General features: G+C 32.4%; 1 protein-coding gene across 2 annotated transcripts in view; it reads right to left on the bottom strand.

Moving 5' to 3' along the window:
• The window catches only part of ZDHHC21 (zinc finger DHHC-type palmitoyltransferase 21), a 62403-nt gene that overhangs the window by 6740 nt on the left and 40016 nt on the right, over positions 1 to 15647 (bottom strand). Inside the window, exons 7-8 of one of the 2 annotated variants that reach the window (XM_045562765.1) lie at positions 11000 to 11116; positions 5415 to 5454 (exon numbers count right to left, since the gene is read on the bottom strand). In XM_045562765.1, the coding sequence (XP_045418721.1) occupies positions 5415 to 5454; positions 11000 to 11116 (157 nt within the window). The remainder of the gene's footprint in view (positions 1 to 5414; positions 5455 to 10999; positions 11117 to 15647) is intronic. The other variant, XM_045562764.1, reaches the window with a different exon arrangement.

Genomic DNA, 15647 nt, shown 5'->3' with positions numbered 1-15647 from the left:
AAAAAAATTTAAAAAAATAAAAAATTATACAAATAAAAAATATAGTATAGCAACTAATTACATAAAATTTTTATTGTATTAGGTATTATAAGTAATCTAGAGGTGATTTAAAGTATGCAGGAGAATGTACATAGGTTATATGCAAATACTATGCCATTTAATGTAAGAGACATGAGCATCAGAGGATTTTGGTATCTGCAGAGGGTCCAGAAATCAATTCTCTGTGGATACTGAGGGACAACTATATATCCAAAGGAAATGAAATCAGTATATAGTACTCCCATGTTTATTCCAGCACTATTCACAACAGCCAACCTAAGTGTCTAACAACAGATGAATGGATAAAGAAAATGTGGTATATATACACAATGGACTACAATTCAACCATAAAAAAGAATGAAATTCTGTCATTTATAATAACACAGATGAACCTGGAGGACATTATGTTACATGAAATAAGCCAGACACAGAAAGACAAATACCAAATGTTCTCACTCATATATGGAATCTAATAAAGTTGATATCATAAAAGTAGTAGGTACCAGAGACTGGGGAGGGTAGTGGAGAGTAGAAGATGGGAAGAGGTTGGTCAATGGGTACAAAGTTACAATTAGAAAGGAAGAATAAGTTTTGGTGACCTATTGCACAGCAGGGTGACTACAATCAACAATAAGGTATTATACACCTTCAAAATAGCTAGAAGAGAGCATTCTGAATGTTCCCACCACAAAGAAAGGGTAAACGGTTGAGGTGATGAATATGCTAATTACCCTAATTTGATCATTACACAATGTATACATATATTGAAATACCACATTGTATCCCATAGATATGGACAATTATTGTGTGTCAATTAGAGATAAAAATAATTTATAATACACTATTCAAGAAAGTTTTTCACAATTACAGATTATATACCTGATTTATACATTACTAATTTCTCCTAATTCTAAGAAAGATTTTCATTTGACTTCTTAGCATCTCTGATCAGTATATGAACAGCATATATTATACAAAATGGGTAACTGATATATTTGCAGCACTAAACTAACTGGGCATGGACAGAAACAGCATCCTTCCTTATTTTCAGGGGTTTTTGCTTTTTTTTTTTTTTTGTAATCCAAAGAGAAAAGTGTCCTCTTAATCTTAGCACTCTCTCCTTTGAAGTCAGAACTCATACTTTTCCACATTTGAAATCAATGGTTCTTTAATCATCATTTCCAACACAAGACCCTCAGTCTCTTTTATTAGTGACCTGAAGTTCACATAAACTTCTAATCAACCATGGAACCAAAGAGAGAGAGTAGCAGATCTTACACTTGGAGCCACTGTAAATGTCTTTCCAAAATAATTCCCACACTTCTCTGTATCAAGCCACTTTCTCACTGTATAATCTAAAGAAAATTTTAAAACTCTACTCCTCAATTTCCAGATAATAATGCTTACTTCACAGGATTTTGTTAACATATATTATTGAGTTAATATATGTTAAATCCCCTAATAACTCAAGAAATGAGAATGGTAGTTTTAACTGATATTACCTACTAAACACTTTCTAAGAGGTCTTGAAGATATATAACATCTCAATTACATCAGAATGTAACTTCAAAATTTTGTTTAAACAAATAAAAAGTAGTTTTTATAATGAAAGATAAAATGATAGTGACTACGTGTGACTACATGTATAAAATCCTATGCCCTCTAGGAGCTTATAATCCAGTTGAAAAAACAAGTCCTAAATACATACACCATGATTCACTTACTCATTTATCCATCCATAAAAAATTTACTAAGTATCTATTATGACACAGTCCTTAGCATCAAGGAATTTTCAGCCTAGTAATAATACTGAAGTATACAAGAAATAACTATATAGGAATATGTAGAGGAAGCAAGGGAGGATAATTATACACAATAATGTATTGAATAAATCAGTCTTACACTAACTAGAATATTTGAAACAGCTTAAAAATTACGTTTACAATCAACAGTCAAATTCAACCACGCTTACATTTTTAACACCAAAATTATACTTTTGATAAGATTTTTGGTTACTGGTAGACATAAAATGGGCATTTAATGTGCCCCTTTGGTTGGGATTTAGCTACTAATAATATACGAATAGAATATGACAGAGAGAAGTATAGGAATCATTGTGGCAAAAAACACAATTGAACTATAAGATTCACTGCTTTGTCCAATTCCACAATGTTTTAAAGTCAGATTAAATATTCATGTGGACTCAAATCATGAGATAATAAAATGAATGTCTGGGGAAAATTGCAAATACAAGGAAAACTCATAAATGTTTAGCTTCCTTACCAAAAAAAAAAAAAAATTAAAAAGTCCCTATTTAATCACTTAAGCAATTAGGAATGCTTTAAGATAATTAAAATGCACTATCCTATTGAAAAAAATTGTGTAAACAGATATAAATTGTTTTAAATTACTTTTAATCAGAAATACTTCCAAGCTGTTCTCTATACATAATTTTGATGATAGCAATAATTTTGATAATTCTTTTATAAAAAGAATATTTTTATATTACTATGAAATGTAACTTGGTATTTAAACTAATGCCTTGACTAGGGGGAATCTAGTTTCTATAAAGTTCTTTATTGTATCCAAAATTTTAAAAAAGTCATATCCAATATTAGTATATGACATTAAAAGCATATAAAAAAAGAAGCGACACTTTAAGTTTTAATGATTTTTCAAGGTTTTAAAAGCTACTAAGACAATATTTCATATAATATTACAATTGGAAATACTATATTAGAAATTTTTTTTATTAAACTAAAATGTAATTCAGAAAGGAAAACAAAAAATGCTACAGAGAGCTCTCTTTATAGAAGTATAAGTGAGCTGGGTACAGCATAATTTGCAATGATTTCTGTATCTGCAACACTGACTTAGAGTTGAACAGACCAAACATAGTTTGTATAGATATTGTACTGAATGCTGCTAATTTACCACATTGATTCAGAAGGATACTAGGCAAAATTTAATTACAAGGATTAATAATCTCAGGACTACCTTTCTGGGTATATATTAAAGGGCAAGTAAATCCATAATTGATTAGTGAAATGCTACTTAATAGATAATCTCCTTTAAACTAATTAAACATTTTGAACATATGATACTTTTAATTGTGTAAGATATCCAAGTTAAAATTGTCACCCCTGCATTTGTGATTCTTTTTGTATTTATTTAGGTAAACATTAACTTTGCAAGTTAAACATGACCCAGTATTTATGGGAGAAAATATTTTCTTCTTTTAATTTGAAAAGCTTTGTTTTAAGCTATCTTTAGTAATTCAAATAGAATCCAACAATAGTACCTATGAGACCAAATGCAAAAATCACTAATTTTTTCTTTGAGATTTTAAGCCTTTTACAAAATTACAACTGAATGCATCTTCCTCATTCTACCCCCAACCTCACCACAACTGAGAAAAGCACTAAGCTCCAGAGACACCATCAAAAGCTTACCCTATTAAATAAACTCCACAGTGCCCAGAAAACAAAAATGCTTGTATATAAAATTTAGATAAACTGTCAGAGCAGTGTCAAGATGCACAATAGCTCACTGTCAGAACCTCCCCAGAATGTGCTGTACCAGCTGTTACAGCACTTCTTGATTAACTCTCTCCAAGCCCAGTGACTGAAAACATGACTAATACAGTCGCCCAGCACAGTATTGGTGCTCATCAGAATGGACATTATTCTTGGCTATGTGTGAACTACTGCTCAATAATTCAGACAACATCAATTACGTTAATAACAACATCACTATCCATTTCATTCAGAAACAGCAAAAGAAAAAAAAACACTGAACAGTCTAAGAAATAATTAGAATAACCTGTTCCCCTAAATAAAAAGAATGCCTGAAAGTAGAGATTGTTGTGAAAACATTCTAACTTCAATATTAATTTTAGTAAAAATGCACAAACATGTGTATTTAATCCTGTTTAAAATTAAATCTAAAAATAATCAAAGGTAATCTTTTAGAACTGTGCTTCGGATGAGTCTATTTAACAGAAACATCTGGTCCTGTTGAGATCTTTTAACCTTGAAAATGCGATTAGAAATCCACTATTTTTAAGTTAAAGTAATTTCTAATTATTTTATCTGGGTCACAGATAATCTACTCTTGCTAGGTCTAAAATGACATCAGATTATCATTGCTATGATTATCCTGTTACCTTCTATTATCAATAGGAAGATGGGATCTTTCCTCTTACATATGGGAGAAATGATTTTTTTATTCCAAGTAAGAATAAATAATGGGGGAAAACTACCAAAAATTGATATGCTATATCTCCAAAACCTCAAGCTAAACCCAAAAAGATGTAGCATTTGTTTTGCTTGTTTGTTGTGTAATAGGTCTAGGTCCAAACTATGCAATTATGCAGTTTATATAACGAGATGACACCCCTACTGGTGGTTTTCCAAAATGCTCTAGGATCTTTAGGGTGCAAGGGTAGGGGAAAAAGGAAGACTTCAATGGAAAAATTAAATTTACTGTGATTCCTTCTCTCACTTGTTTCCTTTCTCATGCCACCTGACAAATTCATCTCTTCTTTCACACTATAAAGAGAGATTCATGGATTCAGATTCATGGATTCAGATTATGACAAAACCATGTCCAGATGTGAAATTTCCTGTAGATAATTTTATCATAAAACAAAACAGCAAATGCATTTTATAAAGAAAGTAAGCATAATCTATATTTTAACTATAATTAAAATATTAAATGCTATTTTATTTAAATGCTAATAATTCAGTGATTTAAAATTAAATACTGAATGCATAACAACTTTAAATAATTAAGACTTAAAGAACCTTACATCAATGTAAAGAGGAATATTCTAGAAACCCTTTTTATCATTTTTTAATCCAAAAGAGTAGTGCTTGAGATTCGTTATTAAAGCCAAGGTATACAGAATTAAAATTTAATATAATTTTAAGAATAATTCATATCCAAGATGAAGTAAAATGACTAAAGATTAGACTAATATGAACAACAAATAGAACAAATAGACTATGTTGTCTCCCTTGTTTTCCCTCCCTTAATACTTGGATTCTTTTTTAATGTTTCACAGACATATAATTTCTATAGACATCAGCCCTGTCTAGTACAGTGTTCTGGGAGGGAACTATATATATGCAGAAAGAGATGAAACCTTTAGAGAGAGCATTATTTAACAAATGTGATTACTACTCAGTTTTAGAAATATCTCATCAGAATTTAACCTCCCTATCCTCATACAATATAAGGTTGTTCAATATTACAGCAAAAAAAAAACTCTGCAATTTGAAAATTAATATTAATATGTTGGTAGAATGGAACAGAGTCAGAAGGAAAACTCATATTCATCCTTTAAAAGCCAACAAAAACAATAAATAACTTACAGGCATACTTCAGAGATATTGCAGGTTTGGTTCCAGACCACTGCAATAAAGCAAGTATTGCAACAAAGTGAGTCACACGAATTTTTTTGTTTCCCAGTGCATATAAAAGTTATGCTTATACTATAGTCTATCAAGTAAGAAATAGCATTGTCTTAAAAAAAAAACAATGTACATACCTTAATTTAACAATACTTTCACTAAAAAAAATGCTAACGATCACCTGAACCTTCAGTGAGTCCTAATCTTTTTGCAGGAGGAGAGTCTTTCCTCTCCATGTTGATGGCTGCAGACTGATCAGGGTGGTGGCTGCTGAAGGCTGGGTGGCTGTGGCAATTTCTTAAAGACAACAATGCTGCCTCATTGATTGACTCTTCCTTTCATGGAAGAGTTCTCTGTAGCATGCTATGCTATTTCATAGCATTTTACCCACAGAACTTCTTTCAAAATTAGAGTCAGTCCCCTCAAACCCTGCTGCTGCTTTATCAATTCAGTTTATGTACTATTTTGAATCCCCTATAGTCATTTCAACAATGTTCACAGCATCTTTCACCAGGAGTAGATTCCATCTCAAAAAAACTTTGTTTACTCATCCATAAGAAGCAACTCCTCATCTGTTCAATTGTTGCAAAGACTGCAGCAATTCAATCACATCTTCAGGCTCCTCTTCTAATTGTAGTTCTCTTGCTATTTCCACCACATCTGCAGTGACTTCCTCCACTGAAGCCTGAAGCCCTCAAAGTCAATCATGAGGGCTGGTCTCAACTTCTTCCAAACTCCTGTTAATGTTGCTATTTTGACCCCCTCCTATGAATCACAAATATTCTTAATGGCATCTAGAATGGTGAATTTTTTCCAGTTTTCAATTTACTTAGCCAATTAACTGGCTTGGGTGTCATTCTTAGATTTTGATGCATTTAAATTGTTAGCCAAATATAGGATGATAAATATATTTTAAGAGAGCATTTCTTTTAGAATTACTTCACTAATAAAAGATTTTTTTGCCAGGGGCCTCCACTGGGAATTTCCTGAAGGCTTCACATGACACACACATATTTGTGAAAACCTATGTGGACTACTGCCTGAGTTTATTCTTAGGCAACCTCAGTGTTCCAAAGATCTATAAACAAACCACAGACATAGGAAAAGAATCTGTCAGAGGAATCACTATCTATGACAACTATAGTCTTACAAAATGTACTTTTAAAATAATAAGACTTGAAAATTGAAATGACTCCTTTATCCATGGGCTGCAGAATGGATGTTGCCTTAGCAAGCATGAAAACAAGATTAATCTCCTTGTCAAAAACAGTAATATTTTGAAAGGAATCTTTTTTTCTAAGCATTAGGTCTCAATAGCAGGCTTAAAATATTCAGCAAACAATTCTGTAAACAGATGTGCTGTCATCCAGGCTTTGCTGTTCCATTTATAGGCCACAGGCAGAATAGACTTAGCATAATTCTTAATGGCCCTGGAATTTTCAGAATGGCAAATAAGCATGGCTTCAACTTACAGTCATCAGCTGCATTAGCCCCTAACAAGAAAGTCAGTTTGTCCTTTGAAGATTTGAAGCCAAGCATTGACTTTTCCTCTCTAGCTATGAAAGTCTCAGATGGCATCTTCTTCCACTAGAAGGCTGTTTTGTCTACATGTAATTTAGTGTAGTCACCTTCATCAATTATCTTAGCTAGATCTTCTGGATAACTTGCTGCAGCTTCTTCAGATGTCTTTTAACCTTAAACATCATGAACCAACCTCTGCTAGTTTCAAAATCTTCTTCTGCAGCTTCCTTACCTCTCTTAGCCTTCAAAGAATTGAAGAGAGTTAGGGCTTTGCTCTGAATCAGGCTTTGGCTTAAGGCAATGTGGCTGGTTGGATCTTCTATCCAGACCACTAAAACTTTCTCCATATCAGCACTAAGACTGCTTCAGTTTCTTACCATTCATGTGTTCAACAGAGTAGCACTTTTAATTTCCTTCAAGAACTTTCCCTTTGCATTTACAACTTAGTTAAATGTTTGGTGCAAGAGGCCTAGATTTTGACTTATCTCAGCTTTTGACATGCCTTCCTCACTAGCTTGATCATTTCTAGCTTTTGATTTAAAGTGAGAGATGTATGACTCTTCATTTCACTTGAACACTTAGAGGCCACTGTAGGGTTATTATAATAATTGGTTTAATTTCAATATTGTTGTGTCTCAGGGAATAGAGAGTACTGAAGAGAGGAAGAGAGATGGGGGAACAGCAGTCAGAAAACACACACCATTTACTGATTAAGTCCACCATTTCGAATAGGCATGGCTCATGGTGCTCCAAAATAATTACAATGGGGACATCAAAGATCACTGATCCCAGATCACCATCACAGATGTAATAATAATTTTAAAAGTTTGAAGTATTATAAGAATTAGCAAAACATGGCACAGAAACATGAAGGGAGCACATCCTGTTGGTTAGCATTTTTTAGCAATAAAGTATTGTTAAAGTATGTACTTTTTTTAGACATAATGCTATTTAATACTTAATAGACTACACTATAGTATAAACATAACTTTTTTTTCCTTTTTTAAAATTTCAATAGATTTAGAGGGCACAAGTGGTTTATGTTACATGCATGTATTGTATAGTGGTGAAGTCTGTCCTTTTAGTGTACCCATTACCTGAAAAGTATACATTGTACCCTACAGATAATTTTTCATTCCTCAATCCTCTCCCTATCCCCTTCTCTGTTCTGAGTTTCCAATGTCATTTATACCCCTCTCTTATAACCAGGAGTACCCATAGCTTAGATCCTCCTTTTAAATAAGAACATTTGGTAATTTCTCACTTAATGGTTTCCCATTCCTGGGTTACTTCACTTAGGATAATGACCTCCAGTTCCACCCAAGTTGCTGCAAAAGACAATATTTCATTCTTTTTTTGTACCTGAGTAGTATCCTATGGTATATGTACACCACATTTCGTTTATCTACTCATCAGTTGATAGGCACTTAAATTGATTCCTTATCTTTGCAATTGTGAATTGTATTGTGATAAACATACAAGTGAGAGCAGGTGTCTTTTTTATATAATGACTTCTTTTCCTTTGGGCAGATAACCAGTAGTGGGAAGGATGGATTGAATGGTAGGTCTACTTTTAGTTTTTTGAGGAATCTCCATGCTATTTTCCATAGAGGTTGTATTATTTTACATTCCCACCAACATTGTATAAGTGTTCTCTTTTCACCACATCTGTGCCAACATCTACTGTTTTTGGACTTTTTAATAATTGCCATTCTGCCAGGGGTATGGTGATGTCTCACGTGGTTTTAATTTGTATTTCCCTCATGATTAGTGATGTTGAGCATTTTTTCATATGTTTTTCGGCCATTTGTATATCTTCTTTTGAAAAATCTTCACATCTTTGTCCACTTTTTAAGGGGGTTATTTGTTTTCTTCTTGTTGATTTGTTTGAGTTCCTTATAGATTCTGGATATTAGTCCTTTGTCAGACACATAATTTGTGAATATTTTCTCCCATCTTGTATGTAGGTTGTCTATTTACTCTGTTGATTATTTCTTTTGCTGTGTAGAAATTTTTTAGTTTAATTAAGTCCCATATATTTATTTTTGTTTTTGAAGTATTTGCTTTTGAGGTCTTAGTCATAAATTCTTTGCCTAGGCCAATGTTCAGAAGGGTTTTTCCTAGGTTTTATTCTAGAATTTTTATGGTTTCAGGTCTTACATGTAAGTCTTTAATCCATCCTGAGTTAATATTTGTGTATGGTGAGAGATAGGGATCCAGCTTCATTATTCTGCATATGGCTATCCAATTTTCCTAGCTCCATTTATTTAATAGGATATCCTTTCCCCAGTGTACATTTTTGTCTGTTATATTGAAAATCAGTTGGTTTTAGGTATATGGATTTATTTTTGGGTTCTCTATTCTGTTCCATTGATCTGTATGTCTACTTTTATACCAGTATCATGCTGTTTTGGTTACTATAGGCTTGAAGTATAATTTGAAGAGAGATAAGGTAATGCCTCCAGATTTGTTCTTTTTGCTTAGGATTGCTTTGGCTATTTGGGCTCTTTTTTGGTTCCATATGAATTGTAGGATTATTCTTTGAAAAGTGATGTTGGTATTTTGATGGTAATTGTACCAAATCTCTAGATTGCTTTGGGCAGTATGATCATTTTAATAATATTGACTCTTCCAATCCATGAGCATGGGATATTTTTCCATTTGTTTGTGGCACCTACAATTTCTTTAATCAGTATTTTGTAGTTCTCCTTGTAGAGATCTTTCACTTTCTCAGTTAAGTATATTTCTAGGTATTTTTTAAATTTTTGTATAACCATAACTTTTATATGCACTAGGAAACCAAAAAATTCATGTGACTCGCTTTGTTGTGATATCTGCTTTATTTTAGTGGTCTGGAACAGAACCTGCAATATATCAGAGGAATGCCTGTTTATAATTAAATGCTGGAGATATTTTTAACATACATGTTTACATACATGCAAATAAACAGCCTCTACAAAATAAATTTGTAGAGTTGGTCAAAAGGGCTCTGCATTTTAAATTTTGACAGACATTGACAATTTATTCCCTGAAAATGTTATGCCAATTTACGTTAAGAGAAAGTCTATCTGCTCTACATCTTTTGCAGTGTATTATATTTTTAATCCTTACTTAATATAATTTTTCTCATTTTTTAAATCTTTTCTGTTGTAATAAAAGGACCTGATTTGGCCAATTATAAAGAAAGATTGGTTCTATAATGTATATTTAATTCTTATATCTAATTACTTCTATAGCCTCCAACTAACCTATGAGAAACTCATGAAATAGAGGCACCTCTGAGGGTACTATTACCTAATATGATAATCCTATATGTTTGATGCAATTGTTTCAATTAGGTGGTCTGAAAAAACTACTTATTCCTGTGTAGGTAACAATAAAAAAAGGAAATAAATAAGTAAATATTATAAATATATTCTTATGTAAAAATGCAAAAAATAGATTTGACATTATTTCAAGATTTTTCCATATCCAATATCATAAAATAAGGACGTGTCATCAGAGTTTCAGACATCCTAGATAAACAACGGCAATCACTTGTTAAGTTAGTTTACACATCAATAAATATATTCAAACAGAAATATGATTTAATTACTAATGAAATGCTTCTACCAGCAACTTCATTTCTGGAAATTTCACCTAAATTAATAATTTAAAGAGGAAAAAGAGATGTTTAAAGTAATGCTGTTTGTAATATAAAAAAAAAATACACTAGATGCCAATCAATTAGAAAATGGTTAAAGTATGATATAGTCACTAAATAGAGAACATGCAAGTATTAAAAGCTATAAACATGATGTCTTTGGCCCTAAAAAAATACTGTTAATGTTTAAAAGCAGGATACAAGATTGTATCTGACCTGACTATAACTACTTTAAAATTACATAGGCACGTAAAAATAAAAAATATATTAAAAATAAGTAATTTTTTCCTTCAAGTTCTAAGCTTTCTGTAACTTTTTAGAATGAAGTTCATAATTAGGTAATATATTCATAAATTTTACTTTACATTAAAAATATACTTACTGTGATGATGCCAATTAGTTGAGTATAAAAGAGTCCAGTTATTCCAACTAACATAGTAATGCCCATAAAGGCAGCTAGTCTCATTATGGCCAATTCATGTCTAACAAGAAAGAGATCCTATAAAGAAAAAGAAAAAGAAAGTCTTAAAAACTATTTCAAGAGTTGCTTACAGTTGCAATAATAATCAAGAATTAATGTCACTTCTGGCTCAAGGTAAAAGAAGAAAGAAAAAAATAATAATAAAGAATTGAGCCATAACACATCTTCCTTACTGTCTTAAAAGAACTACCCTTCCCCCTATTAAGCTTGTTCTATTTAATCAATATATAAATATTTGAAAATTTCAAAAATTACTGTTTTTAATTTATAATAGCAAGCTAAAAAAAATATATGATTTTACTACTCTCTGTATCAAAAAATCTCAATCCCAGGGTTGCAAGTTAACCTTGTTTGTTTTTGAACCTATTTTGGGCAAAATGAAATAAAACAAAAAAAGAAAACTAAACAAAAAACCCAAGATAAAACAAAACACTTACAATGTACAATCTTTGGTCTATCAAAGAAATTGTATTATTGTACTGCTAAAATGTTTGAATGCACAAGCATGATTTATATTGTTAAAGTTCAAGAGATCAAGATACCTAGAAATCACTTAACTTAGTCAAAATGAAGTGAAAACATACATAACAGGACCCTAAGGAGAGCTCTCTTCATTCATTCATCCATCCAATCACCCAACCACCACTGCCAAGCACTGTGCTATGTGATAGAAATGTAAAAATGATAAATATACAGCCCATGTCCCCAAGAAGTGTGCAAATTACTTACAGAGACAGCCCAACTTTGCAAAACTCCAAAACAATGTGATAATATGCTATAACAGGGAAGCATACACAGAGTACTATAGAAACATAAAGGAACACCGAGACAGGAGGAAGAAATGGAAATGCTGTGAGTGAAAACTGACTTTCGGCTCAAAGATTAAAAATGAGGGTTTTGAAAGTGAACCAAAGATACTGTGGTAGAAGGACAGGAAAACAAGAAGCATTTTATTCAGCTTTACTGTTACCAAGTAGATCAGAAGAGGGAGACAGTCAAAGAACTAAGACTTCTACTGGAAATCCATTGTTGCCAGGCTTTGAAATAAAGCAGCCACAGTGGATAAAAGCAACAAGCAAATGGAAAGGACCTCCAAAACACAATCAGCCACATGCTTTCTTTTATACTGATTCACATTAAGGATCAAAGGTATCCTGATAGCAATACCAAAAATAGGGAGGACATAATAATAATGTGCTTGCTTGAAACAAAAGAAAATGATGCTTTTCTGTGTGTGTATTACATTGAAACACCAACAGATTCAAGCAAAAATCTGATTCCACACCCAAATTACTTATTCATTAGTCTGGGAAAACTTAAAATTCACCAAGATAAGGTGTTACATAGCAGTCAAATATTAGGCATTCATTTCAAAACTTCAGTAAAAAGGGCCTAATTCAGCATCCTTATAAAAATCAAAAGGTAGGGCTGTGAATGATATAAAAAATTAAGTTCTGCTATAACCCTGTTTGAAAACACAAATTTGTTCCAACATAATTGATACATTAAGCAACAATTTGAGCATAACAATACTTTTGTGTTTCTTATGCATGATTCTGTCTGTGAAAAATCCTTCATGAACACAGAAAATTGCACCCAGCTGAACCAAGACATGTAGGAATACACAAAACACACACCCCTCAAACATCTACTAGTCACCTCAGTTTATCACATGTGTTATGCGCTACACCCATCTACATCTGGTATTACAATTTTCCCTCCAATTTCAGAGACCCTCCTTCTGTCACTTCAAAGTAACTCACACTCTGCAACCCTTCTGATGCTCTCTTCCACAAGAAAACTTTCAGGTCTCTTTCAAGGTGAAGCACCATGTCTACTGTAGTGTTTATGTATTTCTTAACCATTTAACGTGTATAAAAATGTGCTACTGTTTTTATTAGATTCCTACCCTTTTAAGCATCACTGACAAAGTTTTGGAGTGCTGTGCCCCCATTTGCCCATAAGACATGTACTTTTATTCCATGGTTTTACATCGTGAAGTGATTTTTAGGAATGCACATATTGCATTATAGCAGAGCTTACTGTACTAAAATTACCATCTATGACCAACTAAAATCCATCCTCTCTTCTCCCAGTGAAAAGATTTTTTAAAACTTTTTGGCCAACTACAATTTATAAATGTCAGGGATGGAAATGAGACTAAAAGATCTACTTATAATATTACATTTATTCATTGGGTTATACATTTATAGTTAAAGTATTTATGTAAAATACAGTAGTAAAAAACTTTAATCTAGAAATTGCTTTTTATCACTTTTACATTTTCAAAAAACAACTGTATTCCAAGTTCACACATGCATAATTAACATCATCAGCACTAAATCCATATTTTGAGTCACTTAACACTGTTCTCTAGAGTACATCTTTACTTCTGTCTTAGATTTTTTTTAGATTTAGCACTTTTTGAATCCAAAAATTGGCTTAGGGAATTTTATCCAAATCACAAGAACCCACTTGCTATTCCAGATCTTTACTACATAATCAGTATATGGGCTGAATTGTGTCCCCCCACCCTGCCAAAGTTCACATATTGAAGCCCTAACCCCCATACCTCAGAATGTGATTGTATTTGGACATAGGGCCTTTAAGGCAGTGATTAAGTTTAAATAAGGGTCTGAAGGTGGGCACTAATCTGATCTGATTGGTGTCCTTATAAGAGGAGGAAATTTAGACGCACAAAGAGACACCAGGGATGCTCCCACACAGAGGAAGACCACGTGCAGACAGTGAGAAGGTGGTGATCTGCAAGCCAAAAAGAGAGGCCTCAGGAGAAATCAAACTTGCTGACATCCTGCTCTTGGACTTGCAGCCTTAGAATTCTAAGAAAATGAATTTCTGTTCTTTAAGCCACCTAGTATTTTGTTATGGCAGCCCTAGCAAACTAATATAATCAATAACCATATTTCTTTATTGTTTTCATTTCTTCCCACTTTTTGTTAAGAAATGTACTTATATTCACATAAATGCATAAAACATGTTCAGTTTAAAGAAAAGTAACACAACCCTCTCAAGAATGAACATCTGAAACCAAACACAACCTCCTGTGTATTCCTTCACCATTACAATCTCCCCCTTACCCCTATCCTAAAGGTAAAGGTTATTAATTCATTCTTCATACATTTTGGATACTATGTTTTAGCTGCATATTGCAAATACCTTCTCCCACTCTGAGACTACCTGTTCACTCTATGGCATCTTTTGATAAACCCAAGTTCTTAATTTTAATGTAGCCCAATTTATCAATCATTTCCTTTAGTGCTTTTTATATCCTGTTTAAGAAATCTTTCCTGACCCTGAAGTAATAATGACATTCTCCTATATTATCTTCTAAAGCCTCTAAAAGCTTTATATGTTTTGCCTTTCTCATTTAGGTCACTAATTCACCTAGAATTGATGTTTATTTTTTGTATACAGTGAAAGATAGGGATCTGAATTTATTTTTACAATATGGATACTCAACCATTCCAGAGTGATTTATTTGAAAAGCTGTCCTTTCCTCAGTGGTCAGAACTCAAGTATCCATACATGCATGAATCAGATTTGGCTCTCTATTCTGTTCCCTTGGGATATTTGTTTATCCCTGTACCAGTGACACATGTCTTAGTTACTATGGCTTTGTAATAAGTATCAATACCTGGTAGGCTAAGTCATCCCATCTTGTTCTTTTGCAAGGATGTCTTTGTTATTCCAGATAATTTATATTTCCATAAAAATTTTAAAGTTATATTTTCAAGTTACAACACACACTGAAGCATACATTCCCATATAACATAGTCTCTTCATTAAGTTTCATAAGTTTTCCCCTAGAAGTCTTGTACTTTTTTGGTCAGATTTAATTCAGAAATTTCCTGGGTTTTGATTCTATTATAAATGGCATTTGCTATTAATTTCATTGTCTAAAGGTTTATTATACAAAAATAGAATTGATTTTTTAAAAATAGATTTATAGTCACATTTTTTAAACTTTCTTAAAATCCAAAAGAATTTATGAATAAATTATTTACACAATTATATTACCTATCAGTAATGATAGTTTTATTTTTTTCAGCAGTTGTACCTTTTCTTTCTCTTGGCTTGCTGCATTGGCTAAAACTTCTAGCACTATGTTTAATAACAATGGTGACAATGGGCATCAATGTGTGCACTGTCTCCAACTTGCAGGAAAAGAAGTCAACAATTCATCTTAGCATGCCATAGCTGGTTGGTTTTGTGTGTTTTTTTTGTTTTTTTGTTTTGGGGGGCACGTTTCTCTGATTAAGAGAGTTCTCCTCTAGTTCTAGTTTGCTAAGAGTTTATAACATGAATGGACGCTGAATTTTGTCTTTGTCTTCATACACTTAGATGCTCATTTTAATTTTTTTTCTAATCTGTTAATGTGATCAAACACACTGATTTTCTAATGCAAAAACAACCTTTCATTCCTAGAATAAACTCAACTTGTTCAGGCTGGTTATATTTAACCAGATTCAGTTTGCTAATATTTTTTTGAGGAGTTTTTCACCTATGTTCATGATCAGACTAGTCTATA

Source organism: Lemur catta, chromosome 10 (assembly GCF_020740605.2).
Source record: "Lemur catta isolate mLemCat1 chromosome 10, mLemCat1.pri, whole genome shotgun sequence".
Classification (NCBI taxonomy): domain Eukaryota; kingdom Metazoa; phylum Chordata; class Mammalia; order Primates; family Lemuridae; genus Lemur; species Lemur catta.
This window is presented reverse-complemented; position numbering and strand designations above follow the sequence as displayed.